Here is a 21,819-nt window from a genome sequence, read left to right on the forward strand (position 1 = left end):
CAGTGATGTGTGTTCCATCCTTTGAATTATTCACTTTTAGAACTGATTTAACTTTCTTTTTCTCCAAAGATTGCAGCTAAACAAGCTGCAGCTGCTGCTACTCAGACCATTGCAGCTTCTCAGAATGCAGCTGTTTCCAATAAGAACACAGCAGCCCACCAGCAACTTGTGCAGAGCTGCAAGGTAAACACAGCCCATGGCAAACAACTCCTGAGCAATGCTTTTGGGGAACTGATGAGGATCACCAATCAATAATGAAATCAATAATGATTTCTTGCATAGAACATCTATAAAAAGTCCTGTTGTATACTAGTTTGGTTCCATGCATCCTAAATTAATTTTAGGACAGCACAGAAGTAATTTACCCAGAAATACTGCAGTTGTCTTCAAGGAGAGTGGGAAGTGTGCTTGCTTTATTTTTGAAGGATTTTGAGTTTTTATTTTTTTACTGAAAATCTTTTCCCTTTGTCCATTTTAGACTGTTGCAGACCACATTCCTCAGCTGGTGCAGGGTGTAAGAGGAAGTCAAGCTCAGGCAGAAGACCTCAGTGCTCAGCTTGCTTTAATCAATTCCAGCCAGAATTTCCTTCAGGTGAAGTGAACCAATCATTGCAGTAGATGTAAAAAGCATTTTTTTAGTGCTGTATGTTTTCATTTGTGATAAATAACCAGTAAACTGTTAAGAGCCATGTAAAGAAGTTCACTGCTCTGAGCCATAGACAGGCAGAATTTTGTTTCTCAGGTTAGGTGGCCAGAATTCATTGTGGCTATGGAGAGTGAGAACTGCTGACATTGAGGTTAAAAGTAACAAGAAAAAAGTATGTTTATGGAGAAGAAACAGTCATTGCTGTACACTTGTCTTCTGGGTTAGAGTTTAAAGAACAAAATGGAGAGAATTTAGCATCTTTCTAAGTAGAGGTCTGAGTCTGAATATGTGACAGGCTGTTGTGACTTTTTTTAGGCAAGGTAAACTTAGTGTTGCAGCAACAAATTTCAGAATTCCTCAGAAGTAGAAGGGAATACTAGCATGGTTTTTTAGATATTAGCCTCCACAATAGATCTAGATTGATGGTTTGGGAAAAACACAAAACTGGACTGTGTGCTTTTTCTATAACATCTTAAAATAGAAAGATAGAATATTGAGTATTGATAACAAAACTATTGGCTTATTGTTAACATTACAAGAACCAACACCAGAAACCAATTCTCTGTGCAATGGCATGGTCATTATTGGCATCAGTTAGTGTTCCCTTAAAGTGATGGCTGTTAGCAGGTTTTTATGGTCCTGTGTAGGCAGAGGGATCACAAACCATCCTCTCACTCTGTTTGAGTATTTGCTTTATGATTCCCTCTGGAGTCATTCACATGATTGATCCATCTCCCCTGTGGCTGTATGTGTGTACAGTGGTGATGGTGAGAATCAGCAAAGGTTTTTAGTTGTATCAGCAGTAATCCCTGTGTAGAGGCATTGCTTGAATTACAATTTTCATTCAATAGAATTTTGGCAGAGGTTAATATTTAGAAATGTAGAGAGAAATTTGCCATCTCTGCCACCTTGAGCTGATTGTACCACGTGAATGCTGAGTGGCAAAATTTCACATTTCAGTATTTTTAAGTAGTCTTCATAAGTATTCAAAGGCCTCAGGCAGACACTGGAACCAATGGAGTAATCATTGTCCCAGTAAAGCACAGATGAGTCCAGCTGCAGAGGGCTTGGAAATGTGACAGAATTCTGACAGGATCTTCCAGCTTAAGGAGCAGGAATGTGCTAGTCATTGAAGAAAAACCTAGAAACCTCATAAGTGTGTTTTATTGAATCCTAAACTTTCTTTAAAGAAAATGAGCTGGTAAAACTAATTGTGTTCACTGTTGTTCTCTGAACAGCCTGGAAGTAAAATGGTGGCATCTGCTAAAGCTGCTGTCCCCACAGTGACTGACCAAGCAGCAGCAATGCAGCTCAGTCAGTGTGCAAAGAACCTTGCTACCAGCTTAGCTGAGCTGAGAACTGCCTCCCAGAAGGTAGGTAAATAAATCCTGCTTTTAATCAGCTAAAACAAGAGGACTTCTTGTCCCCCCTGAGGCAGTGCTCACCTTTCACTGCTGTATTTTGTGCACACTTTGCTCAGACTCCCAGGTGGCCTCTGTGGCATGAGAGAAAGGGGAGGGAGAAGTGACAAGAAAGCTGAAAAAGCTTGTGCTGCCCTTTCCATACCAGCCAGATGGGAGCAGAGTGTACAGAGCAGCACATCAAGACTCTGAACTGCTGTTACATTCAGGGGAGAGCAGGGAAAAGGGAACACATCTCATGCCCCACCAAACCAGTGAGAACCAGCTGCAGCTGTGCTGTCATTGTGAACTGGAGTCATCATCTGTGAAACTCAGGGAAGCAGATGCTCTGTGTTTCACACACAGATTTCTAAACTATGTGGGGCTTAAAAAATGCAAGTGGAAAGTCTGATTTTTTGTGTGTGTGTACCCTGAGGCCTGAAACCAGGATTGTAGCACTGAGGTGGCCACACCTGAGCTAATGCTACAATTTCCATCCCATACTGATGAGTGTGGGCTGCCACAGCAGGGAGTCACTGGGATTTTGGTCATGATGCTCAGTGAGGCCACTGTCCAAGGGGAAATCCAGAGTGCCACAGTCACTTTGTCAGTCCTTGGGCTGCCTGCTGTGAAGGGACATGCACACAAGGCAAGTGCACCTCATTCCCCTTTTAGCAGGGTGCTATTCTCTTCACACACTGAAATATTATTCAGGAGTTTGAAATCCATGATGTATAACCCTTGGAGGCTCACAATGGCCTCTAAAGTAGGAAGAGAAATAATATGGGAGGGGAGATGAGATCTGAAGCATTTACTGTTTCTGAAAGTTGTGTCCAGCTGCTAACAGTGGTGCTGATCTGGTTTCTGAACAGGCTCATGAAGCTTGTGGCCCAATGGAAATTGATTCTGCTTTGAATACAGTCCAGACACTCAAAAATGAACTGCAGGATGCGAAGATGGCAGCTGTGGATGGACAGTTAAAACCTCTCCCAGGAGAAACTGTAATTGAGGAAGGATCTTCTTCATTTAAAAACAAACAAAGTTAGCTGTTAAAAACTTAAATATTAGAGGCAAAACAAATCATGAAGCTTTGGATAATATCATGCTGATAGGATTTTGCGCTGATTCTCTTTAAATTGTGTATGTTACTACTACAGCAACAGTGTGTTCTGTAGTAGAGTTACTCATAGGACTGTAGGGCCTCGTGCTCTATTGTACAAATTACAATTTGGTAACAATCGTGTTTTGGTCTTGTCAAAAATAATTGCTTTTCAATAGTGACAATGATGAGAACTCAGGACAGTTCTAGTAGACATAGAAACTGAAATGGTTTATTTGGTGGTGGGGGAAAGCCCTTCCTTGGATGAAGGTATTTATTTCCATTGCTAATTGTTAAATAGTTTTATTGTTCACGCTACCTAATATGTTAATTTATTTCATCCTGAGCAGGGAAAATGTCTTAGTCAGATTTCAGTGAAATTGTGTGTGTGTTCAGTAGCTGAGGTGGAAGTTTAGGTTTTTTGTGGAATGAGGAATTTTTCCGTAGTATTTAAAACAAAGTGCATTTTTGTTGTGCTTAAACTAAGTAATTTGTACTTTGCAATTTTTTACAGCTCGAGAAGTGCACTCAGGACCTGGGAAGCACATCCAAAGCTGTGGGCTCTTCCATGGCCCAGTTGTTAACTTGTGCTGCTCAGGGCAACGAGCACTACACAGGTACTGCTTTATCCATAATGGCTCTGAAACCTCTGCTTTCCATCACCTTGAGGAAAGGTTTTCCTATCACAGACTACTTAAATCAAGAAATTCACTATTTTTTATAGTGCTGATAGTGAATTGTGCTAAGTTATTGAAGAATTGAGCGTGACTCATACTTCATAAAAGAACAGTGATGCAATCTGCTCTGTCTTTCATCAGAATAGATTGGGACATCTGTTGTTTTTGTAAATATGTGCCACTGAAACTGTGAAAGGCTGAAATAAAATGTATTGCATTTTAAAGATCAGTGCCACTGGACATGTTGCTGTGTCCTTGCAGAATGTTTAAAGGGTGCCTTGGACATGTTTTGAAGCTACAGGGTGCAAACATAGTGGGGACAGCTTGGTGACATTCAGAACTGCATCTCCTCCTAGCTGTTACCAGTTCATGTACAATGCAGCTGCTCTGGCTGATTCACTGAGCACATTTGCATAGTTTGAGGTGAAGCCAGTAGGAAACCTGGGCACACAGATGCTGCAGTTTATTTTTGTACCTGTACTTTTAGTTTAGAAACAAAAATGCCTTAATAAGAAAAATGCTCTACAGGAGGGACAAAAGCTCACTTGTAGATGTTAAAATGTTCTGTGTCCTTATTCCTGTTAGAAATGAAAGCTGTTGTTGCAAATGCTCCCATAAGATTTTTTGTCTAATATTACTGATAAAATGTGTCATGGCAATTACCACTTCATTGGTTATAATTGCATCTGGGCTCTAGAACTTAGAGTTGCTTTCATTTGCAGCAGATGGAATTTCATCAAGATAGCTCATGTTTCTGTCACATTGTTGTGCACAAGTAGGCACTAGGTATCAGGCAAGGGAGTACAGATACTTGCAGCTGATAATGAATAGCTAAACCTAGTAGCTCTCTTATCATCAGATTGTAGGAAACCCTATGAGGCAATGAGTTACTTTTCAATAATTTCAAAAATAGAAGAAGGAGACCATTTTCACATAGTCCTACACCTTAGCACTGGAGTTGATAGATGTCTTTTAACAGAAGGTAATTTTACTACATCCTTTCTGTGATTTCATTCAGTTATTTTTTTATGTTTTTACTCACAGTGATGTTAGGTTATATCAAGTTGTATCATTCCTAATAATCTCTTTTGTGATTGCTTGAAGTTAAACTGTTGTGCTGTGGCTCTGAACTCCTGTGCACCATTCTTGCAGACAATCACTCCCCCCATAGCTTGGAATTTTTCCTCATCTTCAGGTTTTAGCTTTTCTTCTTTTTCAGTGCTTCACTAGGATGTAGTCACTGAGAGACTGTGCCCAGAATGTGGCTTTTGGGCTATAACATTTACTTTATGGCTTCACTACAGGCATTTCAATAAGCAAATGATTCTGTGTATTTCAAATTTGTTGCTGTTTGAAGATTTTCTTTTAAATTGCATTTGCAGTGTTATTTTGCAATAGGATCATTACCTGCAAGATCATGTCATGAAACACAAAGATTGTTTTAAAGGTATTAACAAAATCCTTGGTGCAATGTGACCACAGGAGTTGCTGCCAGAGAAACTGCTCAGGCCTTGAAGACTTTGGCTCAGGCAGCACGAGGTGTGGCAGCATCCACCAGTGACCCTGTGGCAGCCCATGCCATGCTGGATTCAGCCAGGGATGTCATGGAAGGCTCTGCCATGCTGATCCAGGAGGCCAAGCAGGCCCTGGCTGCCCCAGGGGATGCAGACAGTCAGCAGAGACTAGCCCAGGTAAGCTGGGACTTGGGCAGCTGCAAGAGTTGTCAAACGTGCAGTGAATTTACTCCAAACCAGCACTGAATAAGGAGAAAGAATGACAGAAAATAAGGCTGATGGATAGTTCAGCTTTCTATTCTTTTCAAGCTCTCAGACAATATCATGCCTAGGTTAAACAAGGTAAATGGTATAAGTATGGTATTTTAGTCATCTCTTAGGAAAACAAAGATGCAGCTCTGTGCTTTTACCCACAACATATGTGAGGAGACTGCTAGACTGCAAAAGTGAGACAGCCATTAAACTGGGAATTTTCAAATAAAAGATCTCTATCCATGTTACATTCAAAAAAGGAGTGCATGTTTTCTTCATGTGTAGCACCACTATGTTTGAATTCTTTAGGAGTGACAGGTTCATTTTTTACTGATTTGAAAAGTTCTAGAATTGGCCTGCATTGTAAATAATTTCTTATGAAGATATCTTTGTTTTAATCAGATCTGTGTAAAAAGTGGCATGGAATGAATTTCTGTGATTAGTTTATAGATAACTTCAGGGGGTTCCCTTATCTGCAGTGCTGCAGCCTTTATCACAGGTGCCAGGAGCAGTCGTGGGGCTGCCCTGCCAACACCATCCTATCCCATGGATGAGCCTCAATCAAGACTGCAGGACAACAAACTGAGAAAGTTGCAAAAATGTTGCTGTAAGGGTCAGACTATAGGAATTTCTGGCTATGGAGTAGAGGCTGTGCCTCCCATTAATGAGCATTTAAACCTCTCTCAGTGTGACTGTGTTCACCTGTGTGTTGTAGGTGGCCAAAGCAGTGTCTCACTCCTTGAATAACTGTGTGAATTGTCTGCCTGGACAAAAGGATGTGGATGTGGCCTTAAAGAGCATTGGGGAATCCAGCAAGAAGCTCCTGGTTGATTCGGTAAGATGGCTTTTCATGTGCAAATAGATTTTAGAAAACTGAACAGCACATCTGAGTTCCTCATGGGTCAAATCATTATTTAGTAAGTGAGCCCTAAGTGTACTTCATGTAAGCTGTGTTTAAGTTTATGCACCTTCAGGCAGCTGCCATTTAGACTGAAATACCATTTTTGTAGTTTTATGGGCAAGGTGAAATGTGTCTGTGACTTGTGAGGGCAGTATTAAAATGGTCAAAGATTGGTATTAACTTTTTGGTTTTGAAAATGGCAGCTATGACTTGACATTCTGAAAAAATTAAAATTAGAAAATTATAGTTCATCTCCCACCTAGAAGTGATCAGTTTACCTGAAGGAGCATTGTGATCTGTCAAAAAAATGCTTGGTCATTTTATGTAAAGAGTAGAATTGTTACTTTGATTAACTACATTCATGTCAACAAACTCTTTTTGCATTGGCAATTTGCCAGATGGTTATAGTATTTGAACAGCTTTTTTTTCTGCATTTATCACTGACCTTGCTATCCTGTGAATGAAGGAGCAATTGTATTTTTATATGTTTGTGCAATGCCTTTTGATAAAACCAGGGAGGTTTTTACCAAACTGGTTTACTAGAGAGAGTTTAGAGTAATTCTGAAGAGCTGCCAATATTTGTGTCCCTTGAAAAGCTTACAGACTTGTCTGTCCCTTGAAAGAAACAGCAGGACACAAGTTGCTGGACAGATTTCTGGTTGACAGCTGTCCCACAGTTCCAGCTCACTGCTCTGCTGCATTTGGGATTCTCAGCACGTGTTGAACTCTCCAGGAAAGGCTGGTGTGATGTGACAGACAGTAAAATACTGAGCTTTGTCTCTTACAGCTACCTCCAAGTTCTAAGTCATTTCAAGAAGCTCAGAGTGAACTGAACCAGGCAGCAGCAGACCTGAATCAGTCAGCTGGAGAAGTTGTCCATGCCACACGGGGCCAGAGTGGGGAGCTGGCTGCAGCCTCTGGCAAATTCAGTGATGACTTTGATGAATTTCTTGATGCTGGTATTGAAATGGCTGGCCAAGCACAAGTAAGTCCTTGATCATGCTGATTGAGGGATAATCTTGCCATAACCTCTGGCAGTGCAGCACATTGTTCATGTAGCACTACAGCATGCTGCTGTGTGAGATGTTTGTTGTGAGGGAATCATCTGGAGCTGTTATCTGGAAAGGACAGGACTCAACATTTGCATCTTCCATAGGATGTTGGGATTTGTTTCTGTGTCCAGTCAGAAATACAACTTCATACTCCTCTGTGCAGTTTGAGCTGCCAAGGTACAAAGGTGTGCTGAAGCTCTGAGCCTGTGGAAAGGGTTGCTTCCTTTTGGTTGGAACTACCATGGAGCATAATTTGGGTGAACACTGTTCAAAATGTCACACCTTTCTTTGCTACTTTTGTTAAGTAGATAGAGGAAATGATGCTTTGATATTGCTCCATGGTGCTGTGGATCTGCTGCAGAGTGGAGCAAGCACTTGAAGAGGGCTGCCTAAAATGCCATCCTTGGATGTGACAGCAAGCACTTGGACTTGTGTTCAGTGATTTAAAATCTGGCAGAGTTCTACTCTGAGGAGCTCTAACAATCAGGAATGTTGTCACACATTGCACACATTGCTGAGCTCATTCCTGGTAGCTGGAGATGCCACCTTCAGTTTATCTTAGTGGATAGAGTTGTGCTGAGCTACAGTAATTGGTCATTTGCCTATGATTTAGCATAACACATGTCAGCATATAAAAAGGAATAGTGTATCAGAAGAGATGGGAGGACTAGCAGAAAAAAGAATCTGCAGATGGTTTTACCCTGGTTTGTAGGAGGACCCTGCAAACCCCAGAAAGGATTGCCAGAAAGCAGCCAGGAGGGCCTGAGTGTGTCAGCCCTTTGAAGTCTTTTATGAAAGGTCTCTAGAGCAGACACTTTGTACATAGAAATGAGACATCTGACAGTGATTGGTGATTATTCTCCATCAGGACTCCATCATTCAGGTTCCAGATGTGTGAAGTGAGTTAGGCTACATATACAGCTGACTCTGAGTAGTAGTGAGGTACCTGACTGTCTCTTTAGCTGTGGACCACACTGACTTTTAGAATGTTTTGTTTGAGGCAATTCAGTGAAGGCAGAGGTAGAAACAATGCTGCAAATGGCTGCTTGAAATCTTGAAATGAGAATCCAGCTGCTGATGACCTTGTGGCCCTTGTGAATTTGCTGATCCTGCTGGCACAGGGGGTGGTTATTATTCTGAATTATTAATGGCTGATCTTTCAAATGAGAAGGCCTTCTGTATGTAGTTATTTGGCCTGAACAGAAGCAATACCAGGGATTTTGGGGGACTAGAAAAATATAGGGGTAGAGAGGAAGTAGAACGTAGTAAATAGAGAGTAAAAGCTATTCATACCAACTGAATAATATGCAACCCCTTTACATAAAACTGTGAACAGACTGTTAGAAAAAATGGGTTCACTTCTACTGATCGTTGGCAGAAGAATCTATCACTGCTGTTTACTGTAAAGATGCAATAATTTTCTGTAACTGGATTTAAATACAGGTTTCCCTTTCCAAGCAAGGGCTTAAAATAAGTAATAGAACATCCAAATCAGAATGTTGACCGAAATAGGCTTATAGAAAGTCATTTTATTGGGAAAGATTGCTTCCTGGAGGCAATTTTTGTGTGAGCAATTCCAGTTAGATGCTGGAGAAGCCTGTGGGCTGCACAAAGGGTGCCAGAGAGCCTGCACTGACTGAATAATGGGAAGCAGTTGTGCCAGGCAGAGACACATAAGAGTCTTGTCAACAAAAGCATTGTTCAACAAGTAGGGAAGTTCCTCCATTGCTCATTTGTGAATGCTACCAGTGTTAGAAGCCAAGCTGTTTGTTGGAAGGGTCTTTTTGTGTTATGTAAGTGAAGCTAGGGGCACCTGTCTGGGTGAAGGATGGCTTGGGCCCTCCTTCTCTGAGCTCACCTATGTCAGTGGTTTCAGGTGGATAAATAAACTGGGTCTCCATGTGTGGTTTTAGCACACTCTCTTGTTGGCTAATTTTGTACTTAATGTTATGCTGCTGTGGCTTTCCAGACTAAAGAGGACCAGATTCAAGTGATAGGAAACCTCAAGAGCATCTCAATGGCTTCCAGCAAGCTGTTACTGGCTGCCAAGTCTCTGTCTGTTGATCCTGGAGCTCCTAATGCCAAGAACCTCTTAGCAGCAGCAGCAAGGTAAGGATGTGTTGCTTGCTTTGTTTTCCTGGGATATTTGCTTTTCTCTGTGGTATTTATATTGTGCTTATATATTTTTCTACTATTGACAGTTAAGTGGTTGGAACCTGCAGTTCTGTTTAAATGGAAGTAGGCCAGGGGAGAGTTGGAGTAGTTCCTCACCTGGGATAGCTTGTTACCCTTGTGGAAATAGGAACAGCATTTGAGGACTTGGCCTGTTTTTTGAAAGGAACCCCAGTGTATTTTACTTACTGTTTTCTCACTATCTGTGTTCTGACCAGGCATAGCTAACATTAAGCTTCTCAGTCCCTGAAAGAAAAGAAATGGAATATATTCTTAAATAAAATGTGCTTAGAAATCGTAGCTATTTATCACTAACAGTGTGCATATGTGTATGATCAGGAATGCTTGAAAGGGTTAGATGCTACATTTCTGCAGTGGAGCATACCCTTACTTTAAGGATTATAAATCCACTCCCTGAGTAAAGGACTCCTTAAGGACTCACACTACTTTACTTTGTTGTATTTTGTTTAAAAAAACATCTGTCTTATCTCCCTGGAAATAAATAACATCTATGAAAATTATAGATAACCAAAGACAGGCTGCTTAGAAGTGAAGGAGTCACATGAGATTTTGTTACTGCTGCAGCATCAAGCTGCTCCAGATTTCTGCTTTAGGCTTGGAGCATTCCTGACAGGAGTGTAGAGGAATTTCACCCCAGTGAAACCAGGTAGTTGTAAGTTCCTGCCAGGTTGGGATTCCCTCTGTGGAAGCATTTAATAGAAAAAGGGAGGTGAGCCAGGTGAAGCCTTCAGCTGTCCTGTGTGTGTGCATGTGTGAGACCTTACACAGACAGCACAGAGCTGTGTGAGGTTGACACTGCACCAGTTCTGGTTGTGTTGAAGGTGCTGAGGTGACACTGTGCTCCCTTCTCAGACCCCTGCTCTGGCTTGGGACAAGCTTGCCAGGGCTCTCTTCTCTTTCCCTGCTATGATACAATCAGGGGCAAATATTTGTACTTTCTCTCTTATGAAAATGAAAGAAGAGGCACAGCTGCCTTATTATAAGATAGCTTTTCTTCTCATTTTTCTCTCATCCTCAATGGTACTGTGATTAGTCTGGGGTTTTGCTGGGTTTGTTTTGCTTTCTTCCCCATTTGCACCAGCTGTAAGAGACACCAGCTTTTTCAGTAGTCTTGTCTTCCTTGTGGAGGGATTTTTCTTGACCACCTCTGACAGGGCAGCAGCACTGGCTGAGTTCCCTGCAGGCCCCAAGTATTTGTGTGCTGTATTTGATGAAAACAGATGTGGCCTTTAGAGTCCTAGCAGTCCTCTGCCACTCTGGGATTGGTGTTTGAGGGGCCACCTTCCTGGTTCTACTGTGTCCAAATGGTTTTCAGAGTAATGTCTGTACACTGGATGGATTCCTGGAAGAGGTACCTGGTGTGTAATAATGATATTTGTGATCATGTGGCCTCTTTAACAAAGCTGATAATTCTCTCTCTTCAATTGCTGATATTCTCTGAGTCAATATGAATTGTGTCTCAGATTAAAATCAACAGCAGACAAGATATTTTTGTGTGAAGTTTCTCTGGGAGTGAACAGAATTTCAGTTTTTGTCCTGTATTCCTATGTCTGTATGCAATGATTATTTTCTGATGCATAGAAATCACTGATGTTCAGCAGGTGAACACCAGGTCCTCCACAAGGACACCAAGGCTGCTGAAAAGGGTAGGAGTCTCAGTTAAACATGTCTATTAGTTTCCATTCTTTTGCCTGGAATTTAACATAAACATGTTAAATGTAATAAGCACATCCTGTTTCTTTTTGTGACAGTAGGATGCCATCCAGCCAGGTAATCATGTTATTGATAAGTTATCAAGTGCCTGTTTTCTGAAAGGGAAAGTGATGCAAATGCCATTCAGTTTTCAAGGCCAGAGGAAAGCATATTCTCCATGCACTCCAATTTCACTGATTTTCTCTTCTTCTAGATGCCACTTTTCCTGGCTTGTTAATCATGAGTCTGAGTTAATGTAGTTATAATGAATGTTGTGTATTATCAGAGCATTGATCAGAAAGACAGACAGTGACTGTTGTGTGTCAGGTTCAGCCTGTGTGCAGGAGCTGTGAACTCCCACAGGAACACAATGCCTTTGCATAACTTGTTCTCTGGGGATATAAACCTATGGGAGAATATCAATTATTTGTTAAAGAGAAAAAAGACTGATTCACCAAAAGACTATAGATATAGCAGGATTGTGTGTGTTACAGTATGTGAGACAAGACTGCTAGAGAAAGGTAAATAACATTTGCTTTACATTCACCATTGTTTTCCATACCAGACACTTGTTTCTGGATCCTTCAGGGCTTCTGGGCTGGAACTTGAGAAATTATTCAGTTAATGTCAGACCTGGAGAAGTGCTGAGATACCTTTTAGCAGCTACATGTGTCACTGTGACAGTGTAACAGGTTGACCTTGACCTGCTGCCAGGTGGTGTTGTGTCCTTTGTCACCAGTATTTTCCCAGATGTGCCACCAGTTTGGCTGCTGGGCTCAGCTGTGTAGTAGATAATCCAAGTTGTATAACTTTATGCAGTATACATTTAATGACAACAGTTTTACTAAGAGGAATAGTTCAATTTTAAAATGCACCTTCTTTCCTCCTACTCTCCCCAGAGCTGTGACTGAGAGTATAAACCAGCTCATCACACTGTGCACCCAACAAGCTCCTGGGCAGAAGGAATGTGATAATGCACTCAGAGAACTGGAGGTATTACTATATGTCAAAAGTATTTGTATTGTTTCCCTTATATTCTGTGTCTGAATAGCTCCTGATACTGTCCTCTCACTTCATCTGTGGCAGGGGTTTTAGCTGTGTACAAGGTGAGCATGGAACCCATGTAAACATCTGGTAGGTTTGGCCAGAATGAAATTTGCTGCCCTGTCCCCATCTCCTCTGTCCTGCCCTCCAAAGATACACTTTAGTCCCTATTATTCATACTTACTGTTCATTAAGGAAGAATCATGACAAGATGGATGTTTTCCAGTGCACTGGAGGGAGCTGCAATATCTTGGTTTTTCCACTTGCAAGAAGTTGTTGCTGACATCCCACTTTAGGATGATGTTTGGAATCTTCTACCTTGACCATTCTTAGTGTAGACTTTTAATGCCTTGTTTGTGCCTTCCCTGTCAAACTGATACAATGTGTGTGTCAATACAGGTTCTTGCAAGATAAGTTCTTGGTCCTGAGTGAAAGATTTGGCTGGCTAAATAATGAGTCAGTTGAGAGACCTCCACTGATCACAGACAGGCCACTGTCAGTAGAAGGAAATAATCTTTTAATTTCAACTAGATATTTGTTGGTTACTGTCAAGGTCAAAACATCAAGGGGTGACTGGCCTGTGTGGAGAGCATAAAATACCATTAGAATTTTTATTTCCAGCCCTTAGTATCACAAGGATACCAAAGTCATTTCAGGATATTGTGATTTTTCTTAATATGCAAGTCCATACTGATTTCACTTTCATCAGAAGGATTAAAAGTCTTTTCTGCATGATATTTGGCAGTAAAATAGTGTTCCTTAAGACTTGAAAAAAGGTGTGCTACAGATATTTTAATGTATAAAAGAATTAGTCTCCTGCATTTTGCAGCTTTTTACAAGTTTCATTATCTAACTACATTCATTCTTCTCAATGGATATGTGACTGATTGTCACATTGTTATATTCAGGACTCAGAATCACCTCAAAAAAAGAAATTAAACCCAACTATGTAGTTTCCTGACAGAAAATTTTCCTGTGTAGGGGGAGTCTGATACTGTAAGAGGCAGGCAGGTGTACTCAGTTCAGTAACCCTTTGTGTTTCCAGACAATGCTCAACAAATGGCAGCTGCTTTTCTTATCACTTCTTTAAATCTGGTTATGAAATATAAAATAGTACTGAAAACATGTGTTACACTGTTGACACCTGACAGAAAACCAGATTGTCTCATGTCAAGCTGAGCACCTCTGGCCATACATCACTCATCACAAACACGAGGTAAACCTGAGTTTCCAGGAGATTGGTGGTGCGCAAACATGGAGTTCCCAGAGCTCAGTTCCTGTTGGGTGCAGTTTCCTGCATGGCACACCCTCAGGAATGTGTAGCTTTGGCTGCTTGCTGGAGACAAACATGTCAGCTTACACTGGGATAAGCAGAATAGGCATGAGGGTCTGTGTTCTTCTCAGCTCAGTGTTTCAGAGTGTCAATAATCAGTTTCTTTCACTATTTCAGACAGTGAAGGGAATGCTGGATAACCCAAATGAGCCTGTGAGTGATCTCTCATATTTTGATTGTATTGAGGGCGTCATGGAAAACTCCAAGGTAATTTCTTTTTCCCACCTCTCTGTGAGTTATAAAATGTGTTTGGATTTTCAAAGGTTTCCACATGCATATTGAATGTTAGAGGTGCAGTCAGTGTTTATTGCTAAAATGTCTACTACACTCCTTGATAAACTCTGCCTGAGATTGGTTTCTTACAGGTAATTTCAGGTTTTGGTCACTTACTGTATTGCCTCAGTAAGAAATTTTTAATTAAGTGACAGGTACACAATGCTCTGAAAGCTTCTGCTCTCTCCCTTCCTCTCCTTGACATGCAGTAGACAGCATGCCATACTTTGGGTGCTGTATTTTGACTGCAGCTATGTTAGAACAGCACAAAGCATGAATGGGAGGGCTTGACAATGAAATCCCATTCTGCCAAATGTCTGAGCAGTCCAGACACCCCACCACATCAGAAAACCTGTGGGAAACTTCTTCACTTACTTTTAATCAAACTCTGCTGTACATCTTCCTTTGAAGCTGGCTTTTGTGTCCTTATTATTTGATTTGTTGGAATGGTCTCATATTCCTTCTTCTCTAAAAGAAAATACCTAATGGATGTGTGTGTCATCTTGCATCTAATGCTCTACTGCAGTCAGAGCTCATTTTGAATTCTAAATCCAAGTAAACTGAATTCAGTGGGACATAATGTGGGAATTCATGTGCATTCTGACCCTAAGATGGTTCCAGAAGTCCAGGTGCAGTTCATTCCCACTGAGCTTCAGTGAGTTTGGGTACAAAGATGATCCTGTAGGTGTCAACAGCATCTGCAGGACTGCCATGCAGGCTGCATGAAATGCACCTAGTGCCAGGTTAGCTGTTAATTAAATAATAATTAATTAATAAATAATAATTAATAATAATAAATAATTAATGGATGACAGCAGAATGAATGAGGGGTAATTCTGTACCCTCTCAGTCATTTGAGCTGCAGCAGAGCTTCTGTTCCCTGTCAGTCCAGTAGTTGGTGAGCATGCCTGATCCCTGACATGACACAGAGCCATGTGCCTACTTTAGAGAAATATAAATATTCTGAAGCCAAGTCCAGGGGGTTTGTGGGCCAAAATGGGTTTCAGGCCAGCAATTGCTTGCCTCTAAGTGGAAGGGATGCATATTTGGAAGATAACTTTGTTTTTTTAATTTCTGAGGTTCTTGGAGAATCAATGGCAGGCATTTCCCAGAATGCAAAAACTGGGGATCTTCTAGTCTTTGGAGAATGTGTTGGAGTTGCATCCAAGGCTCTTTGTGGCCTCACAGAGGCAGCAGCTCAGGTAAGAGACTGAAGGCTGTAAAGCAATTAAGATTTTATTTTTTAGCAAGCTCATGTTCTGGGTCTGTAATCTGAAATTCACTTCCCTGTGATCAAGCAAGTGATGAGTTTGTATTACACAGTGTGTTCTGTGTATGTCACAGAAATTGCACAAAGTGCAGGAGGAGCAGAGTGCAATAACATATTTTCTAAGGAAGGGAAATACCATCTAGAAGGAAGCTTTGCTGAGGACAAAGCAAAGCTGCAGCATATGGAATTCATGTTTCTAGTTCAAGCTCAGAACTGTTATATCATAGAGACATGCACAAAAAAGCCACAGTTAAAAGTAATGAATCAAGTTGTAGTTTGTAGGAGTTCTTAAGGAGCACTACAAGTTTCAGACATTGAAACTAAAAAGAAACCTGTTTCAGCTGTTCAGATACTTTTGGAATAACCTAAATTCTAAATTAGGGTCTGATCTCTGTGGTTTCACTGATCTGATAACAATATAGTGAACTATAAAGAGCTGATACAGTCACCTTGGTGAAGGATTTGGCTGTGGAGATCATGCTCTGCATCTGAAAACCTCTTCTGAATTTCCCCAAATGTGTAATGCATTGGTATGGACTAAATCTCCTTCACATCTAACTCTGAGTTGCCTTACTGGCATATTAAGGTGACAGATAATTGTACCTGTATTAGAGATGAGGAATCTTCATGTGTGACTGTGACAGTTAAGTTGTGGTTGTTGAGAGGCATGAAACTTTTAACTGAGAGAGGAGGTAAGGTTGGCCATCAGACACTCTGGGCTGCAGTGAGACCAGCAGCTGCAGGCCTGGTAGGACCTGCACTCAGCAGAAGTGCCTTTGCTGGATTGCTTTTATGATCTTGACAAAAACCTCCACTGCCTCCAACCATGGCTAATACAGTAAATAATTTGCCAGTACCTGCAATCCTTAAAGCTCTATTGGCTGTGCAAGTGACAAGCAATGCTTTCAGGAACAGCAGTTGTCTGAACAGTGGACTATTAGTTTTGTTTCAACTAATTAAATTTCTCAAGTGTAAGGGTATATTTTCTTGGTTTCAGTGGATTCTGGTGATGTATTGCTAAAAACAAATGGTAATTGTATTTCACAGTATGATTTCTGAATTATCTCTGACCACCATGTGCTATGACATATGGCCAGCTTACCAGAGATCCTAGACACAATGAACATGATTTATTAGGATTGTTTTCTTCTTTTCCCCATTTGTAGGCTGCTTACCTGGTCGGTATCTCAGATCCAAACAGCCAGGCTGGTCAGCAGGGCCTCGTTGACCCAATCCAGTTTGCCCGTGCCAACCAAGCGATCCAGATGGCCTGTCAGAACCTGGTGGATCCAGCAAGCAGCCCATCCCAGGTGATGCAGAGGGACCATCCCTGTTGGGACAAGAGACTTTGCTTTGTTCCTGTCCATTCCAAGGAGTTTTGGTTGGACTCTGTTGCCTGGCTTTGGATGCTGGTGTGCAGAGTTGCAGTGTGGTTACTGTCCCTCAGTAACCTCATTGTGCCTGTTCTGTGCTGGTTTTTACAGATCCTAAACATTGTGGGTTAAGACATTGTGCCTGTTCTCTGCTGGTTTTTACAGATTCTAAACATTGTGGGTTAAGACATTGTGCCTGTTCTGTGCTGGTTTTTACAGATTCTAAACATTGTGCCTGTTCTGTGCTGGTTTTTACAGATCCTAAACATTGTGGGTTAAGACATTGTGCCTGTTCTCTGCTGGTTTTTACAGATCCTAAATATTGTGCCTGTTCTATGCTGGTTTTTACAGGTCCTAAACCTTGTGGGTTAAGACATTGTGCCTGTTCTGTGCTGGTTTTTACAGGTCCTAAACCTTGTGCCTGTTCTGTGCTGGGTTTTACAGGTCCTAAACCTTGTGCCTGTTCTGTGCTGGCTTTTACAGGTCCTAAACATTGTGCCTGTTCTGTGCTGGTTTTTACAGATCCTAAATATTATGCCTGTTCTGTGCTGGCTTTTACAGGTCCTAAACATTGTGCCTGTTCTGTGCTGGCTTTTACAGGTCCTAAACCTTGTGCCTGTTCTCTGCTGGCTTTTACAGGTCCTGTCAGCTGCCACCATCGTGGCCAAGCACACGTCTGCTCTGTGCAACGCCTGTCGCATTGCTTCATCAAAAACAGCAAATCCTGTTGCCAAGAGACACTTTGTGCAATCTGCCAAGGAAGTTGCAAACAGCACTGCTAACCTGGTTAAAACTATCAAGGTACAAATGCTGCTCAGTTGTGCTTTCTTCTTCCTTTGTGATTTAGAGGGTTTTCTTGTTTGGTTTTTTCCCCCTGTTGAGACACAATCAGAACAGTTATAAATATCTTTTTATATTCTTGGGCATGCATGCTTTAAAAAATAACTAATTAAATTTTTGAAGATCTGAATTGGAAAACATGTTCAATGGAGTAACTGCTGAATTCAAGTTGAAAAAAATTGGGCAGTTTTAATATTAGGAGAGACAGCTGACCCATCCAGTATGAAGGGATTGATGTATTTAATGATCTTGCACCATAATAATCTGCAAGCAACTGAATGTGAAGGTTTTTAATGGTGTTAAGTTTCCCAGTATATGGAGGTTTTTGGAGCTGCTTCTGACAGCTTTACCTTATCAACAGAGGGAAAAAAAAAAAGGAAATAAATAATAGTGGGAACCAAACAGAAGCCATTTATGTAGTCTCTTGTTAATAGTAACCTTTTATTTTCAAGATTTCTTCCAGCAGTTTGGTAGGGAGTAGGTTTTTTCATGCAAGCAGAAGTAATATTTGTGAAGCTGTGGAGAATTCACAAGTCTGAACCCTTCTGGAAGCCATTAACTGATCTAATCTGATTTCATTAGCTGAAATGTTTATTCTGATTGTGAGAGAGATCAGTTGGCTTGGGTGAAAATGAGAGCAATATATTAATGATTTGCTTAAAACAAAAATAACTGAGAATTTTCAAAATTCGCCCATAGAAAACAACCACCTTCACAAACCACAAAAAGATGGGAGTTAGCCTCTTCCACCTTTGGAGTGTGAGGTCCTGGGACACTTGAGAGACTTGAGTCTCATCAGAGAGAGACCTGAGGGATTCATCAGAGTGCAGTGACAGAGAACCTGCAGCAGTTTAGGGTCAGTAACCAGCTGAGGAAGGAAACACTCCTAAAAGATCACATTCTTTGCATCAGTCTTGTTTATGAAGGAGCTTTCAAATATCCTCAACATGCAGTGGTTTAAAACTAGGAAGACTTAAATCATCTTCCTTCCATTTTGCTAAAGAAACCTGTTCAGGCAGAGCTCAATGCTGATTTCATTTCCAGGCACTGGATGGAGATTTCTCAGAGGAGAACCGCAACAAGTGCAGAACTGCCACTGCACCTTTAATAGAGGCTGTGGAAAATCTGACAGCATTTGCTTCAAACCCAGAATTTGTCAGCATCCCAGCACAGATCAGCACTGAGGTAAGGCAGGATACTGCATTTCCATCCTCCAAAAGCTGGAAATGTTGAATTAATCACATGTTGGGAGAGAGTGAGTGTAAAAACCCCAAAATATTTCCTTGGCTTTCTGGGTGTTCTCAGTGCATTCTGCTGTCTTGTGTTTAACCTCTGACATTGACTTTTCTATCAGCAGGTTGCACAGTTTGCCTACAGTAAGTGCTGCAAGTCTGCTGTTATCAAAGCCATACAGCACAGGGGATTTGCATGTTTTGGTAGCTGGATCCTTCCAAGCAATACAATTGTAAACACCCTTTGTTTTCCCTCAAGTGCAGTTTTAACAAATGGAACCTAGTTAGTTCTGACAAGAATCAAAAAGATGTTGCTGGGTTTTTTTCCTTTTTGCCCACAAGTTCTCCATCCTCAAACTGTGTAACTACAGCAGAGTAGAATGTGAAGAGACTAATAAGGGATTCATTGAGTTTGGGTTTTTTCACAGGGAAAAGATAAAAAAGCAAACCCCTCAAGCTCTGTAAAAGCTTTGGAGTAGAGGTCATGTGTTGTTGCTGGCCCCCCAGGGGCTGCTTCCTGCTGTTGTCAGGCTCTGCTCCAGATGGCAGTATCAGATGATGCAGCAGCTGTTGCACTCTTACAGCTGTGGGGCTGTAACTGAAATCTAAATGTGTCCTCCAGGCCTGTGGTACCTGGATTTATCAGATTATAAAATAAAATACATACACAGATGAAAAGCCAGTCAAGAATCATCAGTCATCACTTGGAGTTAATCTGACTGGGGAAAGGGCACATCTGTTGATGACAAGAATTTTTGTGACAAAGTGTATTTTCAGTGTTATTTCTGTAGTCTGCAACTGGACAAGTCATTGTTTCTCAGCTGGAAAATGCATTTCTTGAGACATATTTCTTAAGTATGTTTCAGAGAAGGCTATTGGACTGATTGTTTTTGTTCTATTTCTGTGTTGACTATCTGTGAATATAATAGTACAATGGAGGGGATTATAATTCCATTTTAATGCTGTTAATTAAATAGACTTCTAGGAGCAGAAAGTGTGGATGAACTTGAACAATAATTCAGATGTTCTTTCTGTTCTTACACCTTCTTGACCACAGGGATCACAAGCACAGGAGCCAATTCTGGTTTCTGCCAGGACAATGTTGGAGAGCTCATCTTTGTTGATCAAAACTGCCCGTTCTCTGGCTATCAATCCCAAAGACCCTCCTACATGGTCTGTACTAGCAGGGCATTCCCACACAGTCTCAGATTCTATCAAGAGTCTTATTACCTCTATCAGGTATGTCTTCTGTAGCAATTGAGCTACTGTTCATAAAGAAAAATGCCATATGGCCATTAGCACTGTTATTTTTCTCTGATGGAAATGACTCTGTGATGCACAATATCTCCCCAGTTACACTGGGTGTTTAATCATAATTGATGACTGCAGCACCCTGCAGCACAGGGCTGTTGTGTGTTTGTGTTCTGTTCTCCTTCTCTGGTTCCACCCCCAATTCACTCTAAGGTAAATGTAATAAAGAATGCTGTGGAAAACGAGCACTAGCTGATATTACCTCCATGGAGATTGTGTAGCAACATGCAGGAAATAAGTTTTTGGGTTGTTTTTTTTTTAAGAGGTCCTGTGTGCATTCAGGAAAGACCCTGCTCCTTGCACCATGCTCAGCTGAGTGTTTGTCTTGCAGGGACAAGGCCCCAGGGCAGCGTGAATGTGATTTCTCCATCGATGGCATCAACAGGTGCATCAGGGACATCGAGCAGGCGTCGCTGGCTGCTGTGAGCCAGAGCCTGGCCACCAGGGATGACATCTCTGTGGAGGTGAGGCAGAGAGCAGGGACAGACACAGCAGGGCTGGACACCCTGCTGCTCAACCACAGCACTGCCAGTGAGGGGAGAAATGCCCTTGTTGGGGTCTTTCTAGGCAAAGTCATACACAGACAAAAGTGAATCGCTTCTTCAAAGATCCCAAAATCACCAGGGAGTAGTAGGGGTGAAAGTAGTTATTTTTTGCTGCCACCCACGTGTTACTCTTACTTCCTGTGCTGAAATGACAGACTGATAGAGTTTTTGTGGTGCTTTGCCACATGGAAGCCAGGATTAGATTCTGAAGATTCTTAATAAATTTGTTTCTGAAGCTGGTCTATTATAGAAGTCCAATGACATAAATGTCAATGTTCTTTATTCTTAATGCCTAGTTTGTCCTTTGATAAGTGAAATTTGAAGTTGATATTGATATGTTCACTTTAAGAAAGCTTCCCTCTTCAGTGTGTCAACCCACACTGAGATTCTCATCTTGGTATTTATGCCTTTTCATACTGTTTTTTCCTGAACTGACATGTTTATTGGAGTGGTTCCTTCAGGCTGTAACATTGCATACTAGAAACATGTCAGACCAAATGAAGCTGTGCAAAAGAAGTCATTGCAGGAAATATGTTATCATTCATTTTAATTGAAATGCAGTTATTGTGTTCACCATGTTGAACTGAAGTAAATGTTACCAAAAATGGCAGTTATAATGCAGTAAAGGAATGTAACAAAGGGCAAAAATATTTTTTTTTTCTGTTCGCTATCATGAGAGTGACCTTAATCCTGATGGCTCCCAAGACATCAAGTGCCTCTGAATTAAAAGGCAGTATTTATGTCTTGACCAGGCCACTAATAAGCTTTTAATGTGTTTACTCCTGTCCTGCACATTGTAATCAGGAGGTCACTCCTCATCTCTGTCCTTCAGAGATGTGACATTTTTCCTTTGCCAGTGGGACTTGTCCCACTTGCTTCAAAATCTGTGGCAGAGTATTTTGCTCTTGCATTGTATTTTTTGCTTTGAAAAATGTCTCATCACACTTAAATCAGTGCTCCTGGCAGTTTTCTGATTGGTGCAGTGATACTAAATCTTTATCAGGGTGAAAATACCTTGGGAGGTGTCAGGGGGTCCTTAATCACATTGCAGTGAGAAAGAGCACCTAGCCCTGAGTTTGCTGGTGTCAGCACTCTCTCCCCAGATCTGTCATATAAACCTAAGAGGAGCAGGCCCATCTCAGGGCTGCTGTTGTTGAAAGAGGATAAGGGAG

General features: G+C 41.3%; 1 protein-coding gene across 4 annotated transcripts in view; it reads left to right on the plus strand.

Moving 5' to 3' along the window:
• The window catches only part of TLN2 (talin 2), a 143,606-nt gene that overhangs the window by 86,983 nt on the left and 34,804 nt on the right, over window positions 1–21,819 (plus strand). For all 4 annotated transcript variants that reach the window (XM_063169273.1, XM_063169271.1, XM_063169272.1 and 1 more), the window contains 17 exons: window positions 70–183; window positions 479–592; window positions 1,885–2,019; window positions 2,919–3,047; window positions 3,660–3,762; window positions 5,305–5,513; window positions 6,304–6,423; window positions 7,277–7,474; window positions 9,511–9,650; window positions 12,326–12,419; window positions 13,921–14,010; window positions 15,156–15,278; window positions 16,513–16,656; window positions 17,359–17,520; window positions 18,604–18,744; window positions 19,849–20,030; window positions 20,434–20,566. In XM_063169273.1, the coding sequence (XP_063025343.1) occupies window positions 70–183; window positions 479–592; window positions 1,885–2,019; window positions 2,919–3,047; window positions 3,660–3,762; window positions 5,305–5,513; window positions 6,304–6,423; window positions 7,277–7,474; window positions 9,511–9,650; window positions 12,326–12,419; window positions 13,921–14,010; window positions 15,156–15,278; window positions 16,513–16,656; window positions 17,359–17,520; window positions 18,604–18,744; window positions 19,849–20,030; window positions 20,434–20,566 (2,331 nt within the window). The remainder of the gene's footprint in view (window positions 1–69; window positions 184–478; window positions 593–1,884; window positions 2,020–2,918; window positions 3,048–3,659; window positions 3,763–5,304; window positions 5,514–6,303; window positions 6,424–7,276; window positions 7,475–9,510; window positions 9,651–12,325; window positions 12,420–13,920; window positions 14,011–15,155; window positions 15,279–16,512; window positions 16,657–17,358; window positions 17,521–18,603; window positions 18,745–19,848; window positions 20,031–20,433; window positions 20,567–21,819) is intronic.

The sequence above is a fragment of the Melospiza melodia genome, chromosome 15 (assembly GCF_035770615.1).
Source record: "Melospiza melodia melodia isolate bMelMel2 chromosome 15, bMelMel2.pri, whole genome shotgun sequence".
Lineage (NCBI taxonomy): Eukaryota > Metazoa > Chordata > Aves > Passeriformes > Passerellidae > Melospiza > Melospiza melodia.